This window comes from Corvus hawaiiensis, chromosome 1 (genome assembly GCF_020740725.1).
Source record: "Corvus hawaiiensis isolate bCorHaw1 chromosome 1, bCorHaw1.pri.cur, whole genome shotgun sequence".
Taxonomy (NCBI): domain Eukaryota; kingdom Metazoa; phylum Chordata; class Aves; order Passeriformes; family Corvidae; genus Corvus; species Corvus hawaiiensis.
In genome coordinates this window covers 61,065,851-61,089,334 of record NC_063213.1, presented here as the reverse complement: position 1 = coordinate 61,089,334, position 23,484 = coordinate 61,065,851, and the positions used below count along the sequence as shown (strand labels likewise).

General features: G+C 39.2%; 1 protein-coding gene across 1 annotated transcript in view; it reads right to left on the bottom strand.

Moving 5' to 3' along the window:
* The window catches only part of DCDC2 (doublecortin domain containing 2), a 54,965-nt gene that overhangs the window by 5,671 nt on the left and 25,810 nt on the right, over positions 1-23,484 (bottom strand). The window contains exons 7-8 of the mRNA XM_048307663.1: positions 22,024-22,219; positions 9,208-9,308 (exon numbers count right to left, since the gene is read on the bottom strand). Of these exons, the coding sequence (XP_048163620.1) occupies positions 9,208-9,308; positions 22,024-22,219 (297 nt within the window). The remainder of the gene's footprint in view (positions 1-9,207; positions 9,309-22,023; positions 22,220-23,484) is intronic.

Sequence of the window (23,484 nt, the reverse complement as noted above, 5' to 3'; positions counted from 1 at the left end):
ACATTGCTCTTTACATAAAAACAGTGTGATACCTTCTACTGAGATCTTATTGACCTACTCGTTATGCATAAATTAGCATTCTCTATTTTAAGTACACCTTCTTCACTGAGAAAGGGGTTTACTTAGCAAATTTTGTATTTTTCATATTTAGGGAAAGAGACTGTTTATCTGAAGATACATACAGGGAGGAAAACAGAAAAAGGGAGAAAACCAGAGGTCTTAATAGTCCAAAGCCTGTAAATGCTGCACATGCTTAACTTCACCTTCTTGAACAGTTTCAGTGCTAGCAGTGAATCCGAAATAGTGAACTAAAGCCTACATTAAAGTACTTGGTGGGTCAGGGTGTAATTTAAAGTCCCCTGGAGTCATTGGGAACCTTTTCATTGAAATTTATGCAGTTCAGCCACCCCTCCACCTACGACTGTACAAATTGCCCATTACATATGCACCAAAGTTACCACAAACTGTGCTCTCTCAGTCAGAATAAATCAGGATAAATCAGGATTTTGCACTGAAAGCAAAACAGGTATGCTGATGGAGACCTACCTATCCTTGCAGAAATTATCAGACTCAAGTCAGCAGTGACCTTGTATACTGATGGGAAAGCAGTCACATTTCCCATCTTAGTTTTTAGCTTTTCATCACTCACCTTTTAAATAACCAAAATATTGTCAGTCAGAGCTTCCTGTATGGAATGCATTGGATGAATAGTCAAGACAGATGTGGGACTGTGCTGCTCTTCTTGTTGCTCAGAAGTCAAGAGTTCAGCCTTTGGACATTGTGTTGGCTCACAGGAAGTTGTCCCTCCCACTTGTGATTCGTGTAAAAGCTCAGGGCATCTCAAATGCAGAGAAACAGCTCTGGATGTATCTCCAGGCCTGAGTGCCTGAGGTCTATCACCTCTTTGTAACACAGCTATCATAAGGATATCAAGGATCATAACAGAGAACAAGAGGCACGTCAAAAATTCATGTTGGAAGCCACCAGCCAGTTGTAGCCCAGTGTAACTAAACATGGATACTGTAATGAACTACAGAACCAATGTTCCTACATTACTTTAGGCCTGTCTACACACCTCAAAAAGCAACAGCACAACTTGAACTTGGACTGGAGAAGCATTCCTATTCCTTAAGGTAATTTTCACAATCAAGTGAGTTCTAGAAGAGGGAGCTTTTCCAGTCACTGTCCCAGTCCTCCTATAGCCAGAACTAATCATAATAAGGTTTGTAATTTTGTCTTTTGAATTGTTGAAAGAAAACAGGAAGTAACCTTCCTTTTTGTATTGCTGGCTGCATCTTTTAAGCAAAGTTGATGCTTTTGCAGTTTCATGGTTGAAAGCACATTAGTTAAAATAACTAGTTTTCAAACTATACCTTCATGAATGTGAGAAAAATACTTTGCTTGTCATGGACTAGCAATAAAAAGACTCACTGACAAAAGACTTGTATATGTACATTGAAAAGCACAGTCAACCAAAGGCACATGGAAAAACCAAAGCAATTCTCAGCTTCTTGCTGGAAACATGGGCCCAGCTCGCCTTCTGGAAACCTCCTGACTTAACTGACAGGTTGATGAGGAACAGAGCCAATTTCATTTTGCATTCAAGAAGTATGATTGCTTGACAGTATTTTTAATCTCAGCAAAAACAGTGTTTAAAAAAGAAAGATGTATTCTAATTACACTCATTACACTATCATTCATTAAGAGCTACATTACCAAATGCCATCATCACTCAAAAGAAGTAAGTCAGGAAATCTTCAGACATTGAAGCATTTGGCTTCTTCTCCTCTAGGGATGCTAATGTAAACCTCTCAGAAGGTTTGTGAATGACTGATACTGGAAAGTGCAGTATCACAAATCATGTAAGGCAAAAATTATTTTGTACCATTAATATGAAACATAATTTTGCTTTATTGAAGTCGTTTGGAAATTTTTACTTGGCTAATGGTCACAGCAGACAAACAATGAGGTAGACAACAAAAATCTTAATGGTCGTGAAGAGTGGCATGAATACATCTCACAAATGCAGCAACAGGAACACTTGACTTCGATTGCACCAAAGCTCTCCAGAATAGAGCTCCCCTGCTCCTACTCAGGAATGTTTTGTAGCAGCACTGCACGGATTCCAACAGCAAAACATTTTGTTCCTGAACCAGAAAGTGTTGCTAAGTGACAGCAGCCCTCTTCTCTTCCACATCATTTACAAAACCCAGACTCTTAAAAACAAGCAAATGAATAGTTAAGGTTCAACTGTCTTACACCTCCCACATAGTTCCCACATTCCCACAAAATGCACTGTTGTTCTTGAAGGCAAAAGTCTTTATCCCTACAACATTTAAACTCTGACATTTTTTATGAGATGGGTGCATTATATTTTGGGGTTTTTTTTTACAACACATCCAGCACCTGAATTGAAAAAGTCTAATTTTTCATAACATCACAGCACCCAGAAGTCTAACTAGAATGAATGGAAGCTAAAGAACTGGAAGTGTAGAAAAAACAGCTTTTCAAACTCCCTTCATTGGTTTCATTCTGTAGTAACTGGAAGCATACTTAATTCCTTAATCACAATATAGCCTTGATAGAGAAGCCAACATCTTTGAGCACTGCCCTCTGGGGCCCCCAGCATAAGAGGGACACAGACATCTCCTATGAAGGCAGACTCAGAGACTTGGGGGCGTTCAGTCTGGAGAACAGAAGGCTGCAGAGAGACCTTATAGCACCTTCCAGAGCCTAAAGGGGGCCTTTGTGAAATCTGGAGAGGGCTTTTTTACCAGGACATGTAGTGACAGGACCAGGGGGAATGACTTCAAACTGACAGAGGGCAGGGTTATATTGGCTATTAGGAAGAAGTTCTTTGCTGTGAGGGTGCTGACAAACTGGAACAGGTTGCCCACATAAGCTGTGGATGCCCCGTCCTTGGAAGTGCTCCAGACCAGGATAATGAGGCTCTGAACAATCTGGTCTAGTGAAAGGTGTCCCTGCCTGTGGTGGAGGGGTTGAAATGAGATGATGTTTAAGGAACTTTTCAACTCAAACCATTCAGTGATTTTATGATCTGATCAGATCTTTACTTTTCTAATATGTACCTAAGTCAAAAATACTTTTTTCCATCTACTTCAGTGACATTTATAATTATTTTCCCCACAACATTTTGCATGTGTTCACTAAAATTTGCCTAGACTTCACTTCCTACAATACAGTATGATCTGCTGAGCATCCCTGTAGATAGTGAGAAAATTGTTAAGCATTTAAAAATAAGTCCTACTGAGACTGCAAAAATACAGAAATAATTTTTTCCAGAAAGACGTTCTTCCAAAATTCATTAAAAATGCCCTGTAAGTTAAGCAATTTGATAAACTGCCTGCTCTAAGATTGCTGAAATTTTTGAAAACAAGGTTACACAGAGGAAACTTTTTTCAAAGTAATATCAAAACTAGTTTTACAAGAGATTTGCATTTGCAGGCTTCACTCAGAAGCGAAGGCCCTTCAACTGTTGGCCACACAGGCCTCTAAAGACAAGATCAGGCATTGCTACTTCAGAAATCACAGTCACCCAATGCAGAAACCAAGGAAATATCTCCATTCTCATTCTGAACTGCAAGGAACCAATCAGAGTAAGTTTCCCTATCTCACACAGACAAACAATAACATTAAGTGTAAATCAGTGCAGCTGAAAGAAGAACATGCAGTGGAAAATATTATCTGCTGGCTTGTCAGCACTCAAAATTCATAAGGCTTAACTTACTGCTGCATCATTTGTAGTGAAATTTGAGCATAAGAAGTTCTGCATGTGTTCTTTCCAAATGCCATTTTGAAATCCTTACTGATGTAGTGCAAAATGCTTCCTCATGAAAAGTTGTAGCCTTTTTAATCAAAGAATGCCTCTTCAAGCCATCAGCCTGCTTTAATGTTGAATGAACGTAAACTTTAACATTTTGCCTTGGGCAATAGGGAAGAGAAACATTTTATTCTGCTCATTGAGGTGAATCTTGGGTCTTTAAAGCAAAATGTATACTCCATAAAGAAAACTGCAAATGAAAGGTGCAAATTTTCTGCTACTGAAGATATATTCCAGCTCCAGCTCACCTAGGGGAGATACACAGTCTCACATCACATCACAGCCCAGGAAATGGGAAATAATGAGTGGAGGACTGCATTAATCAGTGGACATGTCTGTAAAAATGGAAAGCAAATGGATAATGAAAGAACCAAGAATGTGAACATCTACAGAAAAAACCCAAATCAGTGCCTGTTAGACGAATTTACCATCCTCTAATTTTTACAAATAAACACAAGAGAGAAGCAGATGGGATGATGAATCTGGAGGGGGAAAATAACTCAAAGAACAAACCAAAACCAAAACACAAACAGACTCTTTCTACATCACACCTCAACAGGCAGTATCATATATCCCATGGCAAAGTAGGCTGTCACAACAACGTGCCTGAATTCCTTATGGTATGGGGTCATGCACTGGATAACTTTGGATCTCATAACTCTCATGCTTACTCCACCTCCCAAGGGCTCAGCATGGGAGAAGAACAACCATGCTTATGGAAATGGATAAACCAGTGCAAACTTGCAGCGTTATTTCAGTATTATCATTACAAACCGCTGTTTTTGTGTTTTATAACTTACATAGAATGAAAGAAAAAGGAGTAGTTTTTTCTGAAAGCTTTAAAAGTTAGAAATGTTCCTCTTGGAGTTACTTTGAATATATTTGCATTATTACCAGCAAATTCAAAGTAACACACTTAATTACCATCTCCAGTAAGAAACTACTATTGTTTTGCTGCCTCCCTGTCAAGAACTGCAACAAAACCACCTTGTTCCCTTGCTATTTGCACAATTGATTTCATAGTCTGTCATCAGTCCCCATGAATGTTGACACAGTGATGCAAACAACCAACTTGGAGTAAACTGCATGTCAAAAGAAGAAACTAATAATTTTGTATTTGGGAGCTGCAGTCTTGGTACAGAATATAGAACACAAAGGTCTGGTTTGGTTTAAGGCAAAATACTCTTTTTTTTCTGCCTTGATGTTCAATTACAACTGTCAGCTAGTCTGGAGTAAAGCAAACCCTGTTCTTTTAATGTGTTTTCAGCTGGCAGACAGCATTTTACAGAGCAGGACATAAGCAAGAGTCTAGCCAGTGTAACACTAGGTTTAGTTAATGGCTAATCTGGCATTTGTTCAACTGTGTACTTCAAACAGCAAGACAGAGAAGGTGCATAAAAAGAAAAAAATATGAAGCTCTATCTTCACCACCTCATTTATGCGGCTGATGGAAATGATAGCCTATCAGAAGTGTCAGCATTCTAGTGAAAGCTGGCATGTAAATATTTATGCATTGTGCAAGATAGTCAAGCCCTGGCTGGCTGTCCTTTCCCATATTTCTAGCCATAACAGAAACTGCAGTGCAGATAAGAAAAAGCTAAAAAGCTTTATATCACAGAATTTAAAACAATTTTAAATGGTCATTAATAAGAACCCGAACATGTAAAATGCTAAATGCTTCTAAGGTTTGAGTGATCTTAGTCATCTGGGAATAAAAAAGTACTCTGTGCTACTCAGAAGGACAGGGCTTCTTGCCAGATTACCAAGGAAATTCTACATGAAGTTTTAACATGATATATAAACCATGGCTTGTGTTGCAATTAATTCTGGTGCTTTGTTTGGCTTTTATGGAAACCTGAAAATTAGATTATTCATACTGTGTGTGACTGATTTTTTAATATTTTTTTCCCCGTCAAATACACCTGATTTTTTAATATTTTTTTCCCCGTCAAATACACCTGATTCCAGTTCCTTGTCCAGATAGCAAAATCTGTTGATAGCAAGTGAAAAATATTTCCATCTGAAGAAGACGAATGGACCTTGGTACATGAGCTTAGAAGTATCCAGCAGGTTCCTAGCATTGCAAGCTTGCCAGCACATCTGATTCTCACTGGCAACTGTGTGAACAGTTCCACTGCCAAACAGAGAAGTGGTAGTAGACAGTTTTTCTCCTCCCTAGGGACAGTCACCATCCGCTGGCTGAGGCAAACTGGTGAGACACACAGCGCTACTGCCTGTGCTGTAGGTTCTCTGTGGAGAAGTAATGTGAATTGTAGTCAGCCTAAAAACTAAGGCCTGACAGCCCAATTTACACAGCCAAATGTTCTACACTACCCAGAGGAATTCTTTACACACCTTCAGAGGCCAATAAACAGGCTAATCATTTCTGAATTTGATTATTACACTGTCAAGACCAGAGCAGGATGTGCTTCAGGATGTCATGAGAAACGAAGATTAAGACAACAGCCGGCATGTTCTTCCCCAATGTCAGTGCTATCAGTATAACGCCACACATCCTAATTACCACGACACCTCACCAGGACAACCACAATTAACAGGGCTGACGAGCCCAATGGCATTCAGCATATAAGTCTCTGAGGCTGGGGCAGGTATGTGCTGTGAAAAGACACAGCTGTAGCATTCCTTTTATCAGGGACCATGTCCTTGTTGCCTCTGTCACCCAATTCATGTATCTTCAAGAACAATGTCTACAAAATAGCTGAGCAACATTCCTTACCATTAAAGTAAATAAATAATGAGAATGATCTTTCTTAGCAACAGGAGTCTAAGACAAAATCCATGTTTTTTCCAGATGGTATTGTGTCATTCTTCAAAATGCCTAGTAAGTTCATAAAACATCTATTTGCCCTCAGGTATTTTATTTTTAAAGCCGAATACAAGCTAAAGGTGTATATGTCTAGTATCCTTTTACACAATACAACTAAATTGAAAAAAATCAGCCAACTAAATAGTAGGTACTATTTAGAAAGCAATTAAATAGTGTCATAAGCTCTAGCCCCTAAACTTTTTAGTTTGTTGCTGTGCTGAACTTTCTCCTGTTTGTGAATACCTCTCTTCTGCTGGGAAGGACTCAACTCTGGACAAATACTCCAGATGCAACCTCAGAGATGTTGAGTCTAGAAAGATAATCTGTGACCTTGATGTGCTGGCTGTGCTTTTATTAGCCCAGTCTGCACAGTCCACCTCCTCCCCACAGGGAGCACTGCTGACTCAATTTGCCAGCCACAGGAGCTGCATGGCCCCTTTCTGCAGCTCCTTTCTAGCCCACCTGTGTCAAGACTGTACTGAGACAGTTACTGCACTACAGGTGCCCAGTTTTGTACCTCTCTTTCTTGTTGAATTTCATGAGGCTCAAGTCACCCTATTCCTTCAAGCTGTTGAGATTGCTCTGAAAGACAGCCCTGCATACCACCTGATAATGACAGCTGGGCCTGAATAAGGCTGTGTCCCATGCCATCATCTATGTTACCCATGAACATACTGTAATGTCTCAGATCCACTATCAAACCCTGAGGACCACCATCTGTAAATAGGTGCCAGTTAAATCTCAACCAGCTGACCTTTTAAATCCCACCAAACCAGCCAGTTTTTCACCTACCTTTCAGCCCACAAATCCAGTCCCCACCCTCATTAAGGACACCTTCCTCCCCATATCTACCACCCTTCTTGCAATTTCTCCTACAAATACAGAAGTCTATACTGAAGGCAAGATAAAGGACAACAACTGCTCTCCCTTCCCCCACAGAGCCAGTTATTTCATCCCTGAGGCAGTGAGATTGGTCAAGTATGATCTGTCCATAGTAAATCCATGTTGGTTATTCCCAGTCACACACACCAGTTTCCATTTCTCAACAAGCTTTGGCTCTCAGTTCCATTTCTGCATATCAAGGCAATGTCTCCATACTACTCTTTAGGAGTCTATCCCCTCTTCCACCACTTTTAGTGTGAGGTCAGTCCTCTGTTCAAACTGGCCTCCTGCTATGCCTGTTTGTTTCCTTGCACAGTGGGGATAGTTCTTGTGGTCTGAGGAAGATCCTCTTGGAAATCAACCAGATCTCCTCAATTCCTCCACACTTCAGGGCAGCCTCACACAGGATCATGCTGCCAGTTTCCCAACCAAGCCAAAGGCAACTCTCTTAACTTCTAGGATTTTTGTTATTTTCCATCCCCACTTTCTTCAGGGGCTTAAACTCTTACCATCTCATGGCCAGTGCGACTAAGGCTGCCACTATCACATCCCCAGCTTCTACTTTCTATTTATTCTTGAGAAGCAAATCCAGCAGAATGCTTACCTAACCATGTCTCACACTATCTACATCAAAAACCTGTCTCCAACACACTCCAGAAATCTCCTGGATTGTTTATGCTCCATCGGGTTGCCCTGGTAATTGAAGTGTAAACACACTATTATCTTTAACTCCTCCCATTTTTTACAGTCTCACATTAACCAGTCCTCAGCACTGCTGACCACCAGTAAGTCATAAAAATGCCCAAGAATTCCTGATGTTACTGGCATGAGTTTTAGCCTGAGAAACCTTTTGGATAAACTGTGATTCCTTACATCAAAGCATGGATCAGAAATATTATTTTGTGGCCAAGGTGACTGGCCCCAGGCCATCATCAATAGACACCAAAAGCACAGTGCAAGAGCTTGTGGACTGGAAACAAAGTTGAACAAGTTGGCAAATTCCTACAAACACATAAGATGAAAAAGAGGACTATTTTGTGAGCAATTCATTATCAGAAAAAAAACCTATGTACTTTTTCAGCAAATAGTTTAAGCAGTTCTACCCTTCTTCCTTGGAATAAACTTCAATTTACCTATTCCCTGTATTATTTCAGTCCACAGGAATACAAATCAAAGCACAAAAAGGGAGATATAATCTTACGTTTAGTTATCAAGACCTATTTATTGCACATAAATCTTAGGATTAAAAAATTGGCCAATGAAGCACCATGTTGCTCCAACAGAACAAAGTGCTTTAACAAAAATCAGATAAATCCTCACCTGTTGTGGTCCAGGGCTGGAGGAATATTGCTCTATCAGTATAAAGAGACTGAAATTCAGGTGAATCTATTTGGTTGGATATAACAGTAGGGAGTCCTGATTCTCTAAGGCTCTATAAGGGCTCTCAGAGCAGTTCTGAAGCTGATGAAAAGGTAACTGACATTTGACATGCTAACACAGAAAGGAAGATTTGCTAAAGCTGCCATAAAAGAAGCAGTATCATTGAGCTTACGGTCATCCCCACAGAATTATGCTGTACACTGAGGAAAGAAAAACAACACACAATCGGTAATCCTAAAAAAAAAAAAAAGTCCTTTATTTAAAGCACAATCACTACCTGGTCCAGTGGAACTTCCACAAGAGTATCTTCATCTTCTTGTACTTCAACAGCCCCCCACATTTCAGACCCCTCTTCTCCGGCTTTGTAAATATCTTCACCTATAATGGGAAAGATAGAGTGGAAGGAAGTGAAGTCCAATGGTGACACAGTGTGGCTCAACTACTGAACTGCACATTCAATTTCGCTTCTGAGAACAGCTTTCTGAGCTGACCCATCATTCCCCACGCAGTTCTTTCAAGGAAGTCTTCAGTCTCCCATTATTGTCAATTTGGTTTTGTTTCCTTTTAACAACAAATACTTGTACAACAAATACACCACTTGGGGAAGGGGGGAGAAAAGGCAAAGGGAACTAGATGAAGTCCTGGATTTGAAGTTCCTTCATTTCAGGCAAAGGTCCAGAGTGAATCTGAACTTAATACAGCAACATAATACTTCTGTTTCTACAGTCAAATATAGTATCCTTTAGTAATTAGTATTATTGATGCCTTAAGTTTTAACTTTCATATTTTTCAAATCCTGTACTGTTTAGTGTGTAACTCTGAAGTTTCTTGCAGCCTGTTAACTTCTGCTCTCTCGTGCTAGGTAGACATAACAAAGCCTCTCCAGGCCTGCTCTCCAGGGACACCCAGACCGTCCTGGGCCCAAAAGTATAAACCAAAAACCTCTGAGAGGGGGGCAAGCTGAGGGGAATTACATCATTAAACTGAAGCTTTAATTGGAGAATTAACCCTGATATTCAAATGAACCAAACCTATAAAAGTGTGAAGAACTCTTGACCAGTCGTCCATCTTGGGGTCCATCTTGGGGTCCATTTTGAGAATAGCCTCTGGCCCCCAGGGTGTACCTCTGAAGGCTTTTCAAATGAATACCTACCTTTATTCCCTTACTCTTGTCTAGCCTCTGTTTTTAGGTGGCCTCTCAAGGCATCATTATAACATGCATCTACCAAAAATTTCAGTCTCTGAATCAAAAACAAACATGCTGAACCAGGTCAGTTGGATTAGTTCTACTTCACACCTCTGGGCGCATGCAAGTAGAATTATGGCTGAAACTCCACATCTGCATCAAAAAAGTACATGCTCCTGGCCAACAAGGATTAATGGTTACATTGGTATTCAATTTTGCAAAGATTTTACACCATTTAGTTTAAGCCATTTCTTTCCCCTAAGTGTAAGTAGTAACTAGGGGTCTTTCAGTATCAGCTAATTAGGAAAGTGAAGATACGTACATACAGAAAACAATTTCCAAGTGACACACAATCCTCTCTATTTTCCCCTGAACCGAAAACAGCCCAGAAACTAAAAGCACAGGTTACTCCAAATCATCTCTCTCCATTGATCTAGGAAAGATGAAGATGTGTCCATATCCAACATAATATGTAACTACAGTAAGAAAGAGGAAAAAATATTTCCACTGTTTCTGACTGCCTCTTAGGTCTTCACAAAAGGATCTGAACTTGGTAATATCAACTGACCACGTTAATTGATCTACATTGCTGGACGCTGTTAAATAAACAGCTTTAGTGTAGGACAGAACCATTTCGGTGGAAAAATAATGAAAAAAACCCCAAGACCTAGAGAAATCCAGAGTCCATCTGCATAAAAAGTCAACACTGACTGCTCTGGAAGTCAAGTTTCCTAGTTACTTTCTCATCACTATGAGAGTCAAGGGAAGAGTTTGCCCTAGGAACAAATTCTGAGGCACCACACCACTGCGAATGGGTGACTGGAGGGGAGGTGCCACATGGCCTAGAAGTTCCCTGACAGCCACTGCCCAGAGGACCAGAAATGAAGGCCGTTCTCACAGTCTGAAACGAAGAGGCAGAAATGGGGGTGTCTGTGGCACATCACAATGAAATTCCAAAGTGGTTCCACTGGGTGCATCTTAAGAGAGATTTCCTGATGGACAGAGCAGCTTGATCACCCAGGCATCACTCCTGCTGGAGCCTCCGCACCCTACCAAAAGATCTGTACTACTCATCCTCTGAAGGTATCCCTCTCGGAAATACCAGAGGGCTCTTAGCATCATTGGTTGGATTCTTATCCTAAACATCTCACACATCTTTTTCAAGATCTCATCTTCACACTTCACATGAAAATAATAATTTTCTTTTTTAATTTCCTTTTTCTTGGGGTTTATTAAATATAATGCATGTGCATGTATGTTCCACTGAAACCAACTAAGGACATTCAATACTTGCTGGCAGTATGATTAATCTTAGACAATCTACCTGTATATATCTTATTACAAATCTACCTGTATATATCTTCTTTGACAAGACTTTGGGTTTTTTGACAAAATCAGCAATAAAAACATGGAGCGGTTGAGAATAACAACAAAATGCATCTGAACAGATGCTACTTGAACTTCAAATGATCAATGCACTTTAAATTTCCCATTTTTCTGAGTTCTCTAAGGGACAGAATGTCCTGTTTCTCTTACCTGGTATGATCATTGTTGCCTCTCATCACAGACATTTGAGTTATAGATTTCCACCATATTCTGAGAGGAGAACGAAATGTGTTCCTTAAAAGCCACCATGAAGACTCTCCTATTTCAAGGCCTTCCCTCAAGTACGTAAGAAAATAACCTTGCCCTAGATTCCTTGGCTCACTGAACTATAAAAAGTCAACTCAGTGTCTGAAAGAACTGCATTTAATATCACCATCCTTCCATTTAGACTCTGTAATAACACCTTTGCCTTCAAGGTCCCCAAGTCTTTCAACCAAAATGGGGACAGTCTAACCTCTAGAGCTAAAAGGATTTTGGTGCAGAGGCAATTTTCATCAGGCTTTACTCCAGCAGGGCAAAAGAAGAAGTACAAGGGAGATGACTGTGTTTGCCCTGGAGGCCGAATCCATTCAAGAGCTGAGGATTCTCAATTTTAAAGCACCTCTTCTTAGAAGAGCAGATCAGCCTCAGGGCTATGCTGAACAACCCAAGGAGACAGACGTACAGTATCTTCGAAAAACTTAATCATGGAATCAGAAGGGAGCAAGAAAGAGGGAAGAAGACTGAGGGAAGACGTTTCAATAAGGAATCATATTTCTCATTTAAAAGAGAGTGCCCAAAATGGTAGTAACAACAGCATTTCAATAAGCAAAATCTGAACTCCATGCAATTTCCTCCAAGCACTTTCTAACAGGCGTTTGCTCAGAAAGCTGGTCATGAATACAAAGATATTAGTTGAAAAGAACTCTGCACAACACTGCAGCATCTCTCAGGGATACCACTGTTCATTGTCTCTCACAGAAAGCATTCTCAAGAGAAACAGCATTCCTGTTCTTCCACAGACTGAAAATATTATTTAAGGAAAAGAGAACATTTACAACAAAAGGGAAATAAATTATTTACCTCTGCACAAACATAAGAGAATGGAAGACAAATGTCCAAAATACGTGCACAGTCGAGGAAGGAATTAAAACACTTAGGTCTGAAATGTGCCAAAACAGGTGAAAAAAACGACACTAACTGAAAAATGGGGAAGTTGAAATAACTGAACAAACAAAAAATTCCAAAGTAAATGGCAAGGAATGCAATTGGTCTTACATTAGGACACACACTTTTGTCTTTTGTTATGAAAAGTGAAAAGAAATACAAAAATTGCAAAATAATTTACATAAAATTAATTTGAATAAATGGAGCATTATGAAAAGAGCTTAAAATGTTAACATTATTAGCATTGCTACTCTACAGCCAGAAGTATTTTAGACTTTCTGCATGTGAAGTTACAAATATCTGGAGGAGGGAAGCCGAGTGAAAAGCCAGCACATTACTTGTTTGTGTGATTCTGTGTCAAGATCTTGTCAACGGGAGTTTGCAGGCCACATTAATCACAATTATCAGTTCTCTGAGTTACTTCCAAGGAAATGTTTTCAGTTGGGTAACTTTGCCTTGTATTTTATAGATAATACTTCAGAAATGCTTTTTGGTTTAGGGACAAAAAGTATGAAAAAATCTTATTGATGCAATATTTCACATCTCTGTGTCTGAATCATTAGTCAGTTTCTTCACATGTCTCTAAGGAAGAAAAAAAAAGGAAGGCATTTTAGAAAATGCCATCAATTACATGAAGAAACATTTTTTCAAGTCTTCATCCTGTATTGTTATGGGCTTATATTGCAATCTCTACTGAAGCAGAAATATGTGGTGTACCTTGATGAAAAGTCCCAGCACTTCCATTAAATGGAACTTATGACTACTCCAAACAGTTCATACAAATTTATAGATTACACATGCTCCTCTTTTATGAGCCAACTCTGACTTTCTTGTGCCTCAGGCTACCTGAAAACTGACCACAGACAGGGCCATGGCAACACTGGGGCAGAAAAGCTCTAAAAGGGGGTAAGAAAGGAAGATGTGTCTCCCTGCAGCTTTACTGATAAGTATAAACAGAGGATTTATTTCAGTTAGGTCCTCTGTTCTTCATGCCACAGCAAGTGCAGCTTCTGTCAAGAGGCCAAGCAAAATATTATTGGAAGTTTCCTCATCTTCTGTGAGGATATTTTTCCATGGTGTCCAGACAAAAAGAAGATACTGGAGTTTTTCAAGTTTTGCCAGACACTGCGTGACAATAGATTACCTTGAGCCAAAAATCAGCACTATTTTTCATATCCTAAACAGAGAGAAGTTAGGTAACCTAAACTCCTGGTAAGCTCCTGTTATTTCTGATTATTTTAAAGTAGGGTCATGCTCAGCAATTTAGGTGAAAAGGGGGAAGAAGAACCTGCAGAAGGCCAAAGAACAGATCATTTGAAAGGAGCAGCCAGCTGGAGAGAGAGAATATGCAGAGGCTGGAGGATATAGACACTGAGGGATGATAAGGGCACAGTGATGTTAGAAAAAATGTGTGGAATGAGGAACTGTATAAGAGCAAATAGAAAGATGAGGAAGTACTGGTGAAAAAAAGGAAAGCAATGGGGTCCAACACACTGACTGGAAGGCATAAAAATGGCTTTTAGGGAGTGGAAGAGTAGAAGCTTGAAAGAATGAGAGGGGAAAAAAAAACAAGTCAGCAGGTACCCAAGCCAATTTAAGCTTCCTAAAGGAATCTTCCTTCAGGAAAACCTTCAAAGAGGAATGCTGTTCTACTACTACCTACCAGCAATTGAATGTCTATGTTCTGATGTTACCACACATACAGAAGTACAGCAAAAAAACAGCAATGAAAAAATGCTCATTGTTTTCAGGCAAGTATTTTTACTGATTTCTTGCTCATATTTATTCCTCCAACAAACAATACTTATTAAGGCTCTGGAGAGGGGAAAGAATTCTTATAGAATTTTTTGGTTTCAGGCTGAAGGTATGAATGAAAACTACAACCATAAGTGCTTTCCTATGGAGTTTCTTCAACAGTTGTGCTCTATCACACCTCTTCTCCAGCTCCATAATCCCACAGAGAGAAAGAGCGATGAAATCTCTGAGGGATCCAGATGGCTTAAAGCTCTGAATTCCCTGAAGCCTTGTCAGGATTACCAGGAAAGGGAACATTTGTAGCCTGGTAACAGCCCTACCAAGGAGAGGTAACTAGTGCCTCAAAAAAGCCTGCCCCAAAACTCAACCTGTCCCAAGTAAATTCAAATGATACAGTTGTTGAAACACTGGCACCTACTTCATGGCCAACCTCTACAGCTAGGAGCAATAGAACCACACAAATAGTAAGAACAAGAGAAATTTTCAGCTTAAAAAGGCAGTGAAATTACATGAGCAGTACCAGAACACTTCGTCTTTAGCAATCAGGTCCAGGGGCTATGGGTAAGAGAAAGGCAGTGTGGTCAGGTTTGGATCAGAACCTCAGAAAGGATAATGACTGGAAAACAGCGGGTGAGGTTTCTGATTTTGTACTTGGCCAAGGTCTACTTCATAAAGCAAGCAGCTCGGCACTCAGCTGCTTTCACCAAAGATAGAAGGTGGTTCTGTATTCCTGCAGAGCTTTTCAGCTCTGTGACTTTGTTGAAAACGGACAAATAAAACCAATTCAATTTATGACAATGTTAAGACTGCCTAATGACTTGCACAATGACTCTTAGAAGTCAAAGATCTTCATTTTGAGAGTTACCTACTCTGTCCTGGCCCTTACCCATGCCAGCTCTTGCTGGCTTTGCAGTCCCTGAGAATTCATTTGTGTGAAAGGGATTCCGCTGCCCATTCAGGAGAATTTTCCAGCTATTTTCAAGATCTTTTATACTTCTTAATCTCCTGATAGGCACAGAACAGAGTAGTTACCAGCAAGAGCAAATTTATAAATGCCCAAAAAATTCTGTCTAGCAACATTTCACTGGTCACATTTTACTAGTTGTCTCAACCCAGAAGTGTTCAATGTATTGTGCATTCAGTTCAGTATGTAGAAAAACAAACCACGAATTGGTGCATGTAAAATCAAGCAAGCCCTGGCTAAAATGCAAAGATCATTTTCTGTTTGATGCCATTCAGTATTTCAGCTGGAATTCTTTTTCTACACTTTGATAAACAAGGTTATATGACTTTATTAAATACTAATTAAGTTATATATTAAACTAACTCATAAGAAATCCGTACTTTTTAAATAATTAAGCACGGGAATAAATGGCTTTTATATAAGCTCCTTTCTTAAACAACATTAACTGTAAAACATTTATTGCAGTGAAAATTACAAAATTTTAGAGATATTAATGCATTTCAAAATTTAAACTGATTGAAGTTTAGTAGTAGAAATTTTAAAAGTCATTGTAATAATAGTCTGCCCTGAATATTTTGTGGAAATCAGAGGCATTTAGTAACTGCAAGCCCTGTATGTAAGGAAGGAAGTCAATGTGACTATAAAAAAAATTAATGTGACTTACAACAGAGGCTGCCTCATAAAACCAGTAAGTAAAATTTAAAACAAAATATAAAAAGAAAAAAGTGGCTCATAAAATTGAATAGTTTGCTCTGATGAATAGGGAGGACATCTGTTTACGCCTGTGCACAACATAACTTTATTTCCTGGTTTTGTGTGTGGTTGTTTTGGGGTTTATTTAATTTAAAAGTATCATTGTTGTACAAAGCCCATTTTCAACAAAAAGCCACTGCCTTTGTGATAGGTTTGCATGTGTGTTCATGGCTGTGACTCCTGTCATCAAAAAGCAATGCAATTGAAAATAACCTGGTAGCAAGACACATATGAAACTGTTGAGAATATTAAAAAAATACATCTTTTTCTTCACTTGATACTGTTACAGTCTCAAGCTTTTAAGCAATTGCTTCCTCTCTTCAGAAAATTTTGTACTTCTAATACAATTTGATGCCATTACAGAATGCTGACATCTGATGACCTCTAGAGGTTGTCCTTGTATGCAGCACTCTCCTTTACTGATAGGAAATACGGTAATGCTGGAGCAAAGGAAAAGCTGCAATAAGTCAGTCATCTTTATACATCAACAACTACAAAAACAAAGGATTGAGTGTCATAATACAAGGGCTTTTTCTTCCCTCTCCCTATTTTGGTCCTTCATCTGATTTTCTCTCCATGTTTCTAAGCATCCAATTTATTAATTGATTTAAATTAACAGATCATTAAGACTATTTGCATTTTGAAATTAAGAAAGTAGTTCTCATTCAGCCACATCTTTTTTAATTCCATGCCTGTTCCATAACTCAGCCTTCTCTTGAGTACAGCTGTGCTAGGGGCTAAACTGTCACAAAACAAATGCAAAAGCCCTGAAACGTCTGCCCTGGTCCCATCATTCCAAACTGAGCATCACTACACTTTTACACCCTCCTGCTGGGAATCAAGCAACATGCTTTCCTGATGTTAAGTGTATATATATATATATATATATATATAATTTTTTTCCCCCCCATTTAACATTTTGCAAAGTATTCACTTCCCTGAAAGCAAATCCAAAGAAACTCATTGTGTGTTTGAAGAAAGTAAGAAAGTGGCTGCAAGGTTTACCATCATCTTAGTTCCCCACTGGCATTAGAACACTCTGGCTACCATGATTCAGTACTGTAACAATACACACCGAGAGCAAAAAGGGTTCTCATTTCTTGCTATAGATTTGTCTCCTATGAGGAACAAGCCAACAGGTCTAGTAAAATCTCTGCAAATGAGAAGCTCTCTCTTTCTTCAGCAGCCTTTTTATCTGCTTTTACAATACAGAAGTGACATGGTCTATGTTTTAATGACAGATGGGTTTTTAATCTTAAAAGTTGTCACCAGGAAAACACGGACAACAGTTTTAGCTCATAATGCAGAGCGGATACGCAGCAGCCCAGGTTTGTACTCTTTGGCAAGTCCATAATTTTACTGAAACCAATTCAGAGCAGGACAGCAATACCTGGGGTTCTGTGCAGCTCTCCCTATAAATAAGAGCTGGTCTTTTTCTTCCTTTTTTTAGCCAGTAACAAAACCAGGAAATTGAAATGACTGCTAACTTCTAAGACCTCATAATACTCAAAAATAGATCTGAAAAACTGTGGAGTGGCTAAGCCCATCTCCACTCTATGACTTTTCCAAATCACAGCAAAAATTCAAACTTCACAGTCTATTAACTCCAGAACTTGTTTTATAGTTTATGTAGGGAGTTACTTTGCAAGCCATGGGACCACGATTAAACTACTGTATTTGAATGGAATAGGCTTTAAATGAGGGTACTCCCCTCCAAGAATTTTCTGCTACACTTCTGAATTGCTGCTTTCCTGATCAACTTCCTACATGTACTCTTTACAAGATATGGTACAAATGAAAAAATTAATAGATTGGGGTTTTTTGGTGGTTTGCCATCTTTCTTTTTAAAACTTCAAGTTGCTGATAATTAAATGTACCTTTGGTGTTACTTTCATAAACTTGAATTCTGCTGAACCAGATGCACTATTCTAAGCTCTAAACCTCACATTTCCAGTTGCAATTACCGTTGCATGCAATATATTCAATGTTTTTAAGGCTCCTTCGAGCGCAGAGAGAGCCCAATCATAACATTAATAGTGTGCCTTACAGGTCACAAACACCAAAGCATCAGCTCACAATCTACTGGATTTGCCCTAAGAAGTGGTGAATTTAAATCTTCCACAAAGAGCTTTCAACTCTAAGAAATTCTTTAATCATCTTGATTTAAGAGGATTATGACATGGATCAGTTGTAATATAAATGGCATAAATGCTGGTGAAATTATCAGTGTATTAAAAAAATAAATTCAAAGTAAATACACATCTAGCCCAAGTAAACTCAGTGCGAAGATTAGGTTAAGCCTTAAATACACTATGTGCATAATTCTTTAGATGTTAGGACCCAGGAAACAATCACTTTCAAACAGTCTAGCACTCAAGAGAAGATTCCACACAATGCTAAATTGGAAGGGAAAAGGACAGCAAAGAATACAGGATACATTCTCTAGTATGAATATTTCCTTTTTATCTATTTCCATACACACCAAAATATGCATGTGTAAACTCACTGTGCAGTTTATTGGTTTCAGATTAAAATTAATTAATTCCTTATCAGTGACAGCCAAGTGCAGCCAACTAAAATGCTGAAAGTCTTTTTCACTGTCCATCAGGAAAAAATTAAATAAAAGAATAATTAAAATTAAATAAAATTCCTAAGATGATGATAAATGCTTCCCTTACTCAATCCAAAGCCTTTGAATTTGAAGGAATATTTTGGAATAAAACCGCAAAGCCATTTGAGGAACTGCATTGAGCCTTCAGAATAGACAGTGGAGCTGTACTGATCAAAACAGTACTTGGGAGCCACCATTATCACTGTGCTCCAGGAGCTGGCTTCTAGTTCTCCATCAAAAGTAAATCTCCATTTCAGAATAAGACTCCTCACTCTAAAATGAACCTGAAAATGTCATAATTCAAGGCAGCAAGGCAGCAATTACATACCTACTTCATACTTCACCCAATTCTTCACCACTCAGTCTAAACTAGATTTCTAATTTCACTGTCAGCTGAGAGAATAAAGCAACCTGATTACCAGTTTTAAAGGTATTTTCATCAGCAGCCCCACTAGCCACACAGCCACTGTGGGGGTCCATCTCACCCAGAGACAAGGTAACAAACCAGGACAGAGTAAGGGAGATTCTCTGCTGACAGGGAGACTTTTCAGACCACTAAAAGCACACACATTAGGAGAAGGGGAAGAGCTTGCACAATCTGTATTCCGCCCTTTCAACTTGGACTGGATGTTAATGCAGGTCTTCAGTGTATGAAGAAGTACTGAAAACAACAGGGGAAGCAGTGCCCCCAAAAGAGGGAACGTACCCTTTGCCTGTCCTTTGGATCCCAACATATTGACCCAGCAGCATAAGCTCCTTCCAAACCCAAAGGGAAGCATGATGGGTCCTCAGCAGACATGTAAACAAAGCATACAGGCACAGGATAAGTACAAGTATGCAGATAAGTACAGAATGTCTGGCTGCCAGAGGAAGCCATCCCCACTTATTTGTATTTTGAAACCCATAGCTCAGTATTTTTAAACATTAATTTCAATGAAGCTTTTTTTGTTAAAAATGAAACAACAGCTCTTTAGTTTTCAACAAGATTTGTCCAGTTTCCTGGTTTACTTTCTTTCCTGTTGGCTTTCTTCCCTTTTAACTAAATTAAATGTTCTTGTTCCACAATTGTAGCACAGCATTCACATTAACCTGTAATGAATACTTAAAATGCTTAAAATGTAAAAACTCCCCAATATTCTTTGCTCTGTTCTCAACACACTTCCATTATTTTAATACTAAGCACACTACAGTTTTGCAGATTATACTTAAAGGCTGCATGGCAATAAAGAGAAAAAATTATGAAATAAACTAAGCATGTTAGATAGTAAATAAAGGAAAGAAAAATTGTCTTTATGGTATCAAAATGGCCAGGTAAAACAACAATTAAAAGAATTCAAGGGAAAGGCAAAAACCTTGGTAAAAAAAAATTAGAGTTGACATTAAAACTCCCGAATCCCCCACCTGCTAGAAAAATTTCAGGGCCCTGTAACTGGTTTTCCAGTCTTCCTGTTCCAGATTACACACAGAGTGATAACAGATCACCCTTAACCAGCGTGATGGTACAGCACTGGGCCAGAAAGGAGGTTATCGAATACATTTTTCATATACCTTATTATCCCCAAGCAAAGGATGGTGGAACGTTCTGATGGTTTGTTGAAACGCTACTTTACACCTCATGAGTGTGGATGGGATAAAAGTTTACCATCTGTACTATATGAGATAGATAAATGATAAGGACCATGGTATAATGCTGACTTCTGCAGGTATAACCCTGGCTTTCTGACAAGGGCAGTCTTTGACAATGAGGGTTGACTGGGCAAGAGGATACTCACATTGCAGCACGGCTCACAGCTCCTACAGCCTGCCTGGCCTCTGCCTCAGGTCACTCCACCTTGAGGTGTGACCAGAACACAATGTACAAAAGACAACAACTTTGTAGGAGGTGACCATTCGGAGTCAGTGTAGTACCTTTTCTTTTAACTACTCCACTACAAGCTCCCAAAGTTCTGACTACAGTGGAGCTCCCAAACAGTGTCAGAAGTGAGTGAAAAGACTTTAATTTCCCAAGAGTTAGAATCATGGAATAGTTAAGGTTGGAAAAGACCTTTAAGATCATCAAGTCTAACTATCAACCCAGCACCACCACCACATTCACCATTAAACCTTGTTCTTGAGTGCCATATCATACTTTTTAGAGTATTTCCAGGGACAGTGACTCCACCACCTCCCTGGACAGCCTGTTCCAATGTTTTACAGCCCTTTCCAAGAACAAGTTTTTCCTAATACCTAATCTATGCCTCCCCTGGTGCAACTTGAGGTCATTTCCTTTCATCCTCTTGTTACCTGGGAGAAGAGATTGAGCCGCACCTGGCTACAACTGCCCACTCCCACTTTTACTAACAGGTGTTAATGTATGGAGGAAAAACAGAGGATCACAGAAGAAACCAAGAGCTTCTCTGAACATGCTCTTGAGCTCAAACTAGAGAATCTGCTGCCTTGAACAGCTTCTCCTAGTTACACAAGACTCACAAAGCATGGAAAGCTGAAGTGAGAAGCAAGCAGTCACTTCTTCAATAAACTTAGTGGCTTTCCAACCAATTCTGTCAGCAGGTGGAGCAGCAACAGCATTAAATACAGAGACAAATATGTCCCTCGATATGTCTATCTATCAAATATGGCTATACATACATATATGTATATTCTAGCTCTTAAAAAAAATGGGGGGAAGGGAAATATCACACTATAAGATAAGAAAAACCATTTCTCAAAGAGGATGTTTATGACTAAATTTGCAAATTGCTGCCACTACTGTCACAGCACAGAGCAGGGCAAATTCTGAAAGAGCCTCCAGCACCTCTGCTGTGTGATTAGTCGCAGCAGCTATCAGCTAACTGGAGTTTCTGTCTGTGTTCTTCCCCCAGGGTCTAGTCATTTTGTTACACAGAGCCAAGCAGGTAACCAGGAATCCTCAGGGACAGCGAGGGTTTGAGAGTTTGAGTTTGAGAACATCAGCTCCTTTTCCTCACATTTATGCAGGGCAGAACAGTGGAGAAAAGGTCAAAATATATCTTTTATTTTCCTTTACCAAAAGCATTGAGATAGAACCATATTAGCTTAACTTCCAAGGTATACTGAAAATCATACACCAGCCTCTTGTGCTCTGTAAATAAAGCCAGGAATGTAGTGGCTACACACAGGTGCATTTCCTAAGCAGAAAGAACTTTGGCAATTCCAGCTAGCCAGAGTAAATGGACAATTCAGGAACTATTGAAGTGTGTTATTCTAGTATTCCACTGGTTTAACTGAAGACCCGAAGCCACTATGCTACAACAGTGTTTGTCTCAGTACTGACCATTATCTTGAAGGACTCCTGTGGAAGCTTTTACTGCCTGTTTTACTTTTGTAGACTGGTTAGAAAAGTGTCGTCTGGACACAGAATTCTCTGGATTCTGGCTTTTTTTGTCTTTCCTTTTGGGAAGCTGAGGTGAGGAATTGTTTTCTCCTCGGTCACTGGATCCAATGGTAGATTTAGATTGCCGATCATTTCCCTGAAAAGAAGAGTACATAATTATCAGTGATGCAAATTAAAAAGCTTATTTTTAAAATTTCATTAAGGACTGGTATCAGGTGTTAAAGAAGAATAATAATTTTCAATCAGTACATTTAAGTGATATCTTAAATTATCCAGAAAAGTATATCCTATCAACTTACTGTATGATCTCACCGATTAAATTCTCAACAGCTTCCAGGAGAAAAATCACATATTTATTATAAGAAAATAATGTTTCATTTAATTAAAAGTGGCTAGATGAATCCATGCATGCATGCATATTATATGCAGCTATCTCTCATCCATATGTGTGGACAGTCACAAGATGTAACACATTAATATGATTTGTTAATAAATCACTGTCTGTGTGAATGAGACATGGGCATTATTCTAAGTGTCAAGAGAAGCTGGAGGAGAATGACAGTCTTCATAGGGCAGTAACACATTCAATAGAATGGAACAGAAATTTGTATATTTTACCACTTATTTCTCTTTGGAGGCTCCAGAGACATTTTTTTGTTTTGTTTTGTAAACAGTCAGTGGACATGATCAACTACCACAATTATAAAGACAGACTGAGTCTGACTCCCTGCTGTCTTGTACTTTTACAGTAAACTGCACTGGTGGAGAACTGGTGAAAACAGGTACTTATATTCTGTTTTGACACTGTTCTAAATCCACAGAGGACTCTTCATGTAGCAAGCTGGGGTTAGCCTCTTCTCCCAGTCAACAAGCAACAGGACAAGAGGAAATGGCCTCAAGCTACGCCAGGGTAGTTCAGGTTGGACATGAGGAAGAATTCCTTCATTGAAAGGGTGATTAAGCATTGGAACAGGCTGACCAAAGCAGAGTCACCACTCCTGGAAGTGTTTAAGAAACAACTGGACGTGGCACTTTGTGCTATGGTTAGTTGACATGGGGGTGATAGGTCAGAGATTGAACTCGATGACCTTGGAGATCTTTTCCAACCTTAATGGTTCTATGACTCATTTTGTACACATATAAATAGCTCTACAGGATACAAAGCAGTGAAGGATCAAGCTCTGTATGTAGTGGTTACCTAGAACAAAACAGATTGCAAGCTGGTTTAGGGCGTTTTTCAGACTCAGCATTCAGGAACACCATTTTCTGCAAAATGTTTTGTAAAAGGTTCTGTGTTTTTCCTTTAGGTGTATAACTTGAATAAATAAATATACAAATAGATATAAACAGGTATATAGGAAAGAGCCCAAGCAGAAGCTGATCTTTGCTATGGAAGCTTTT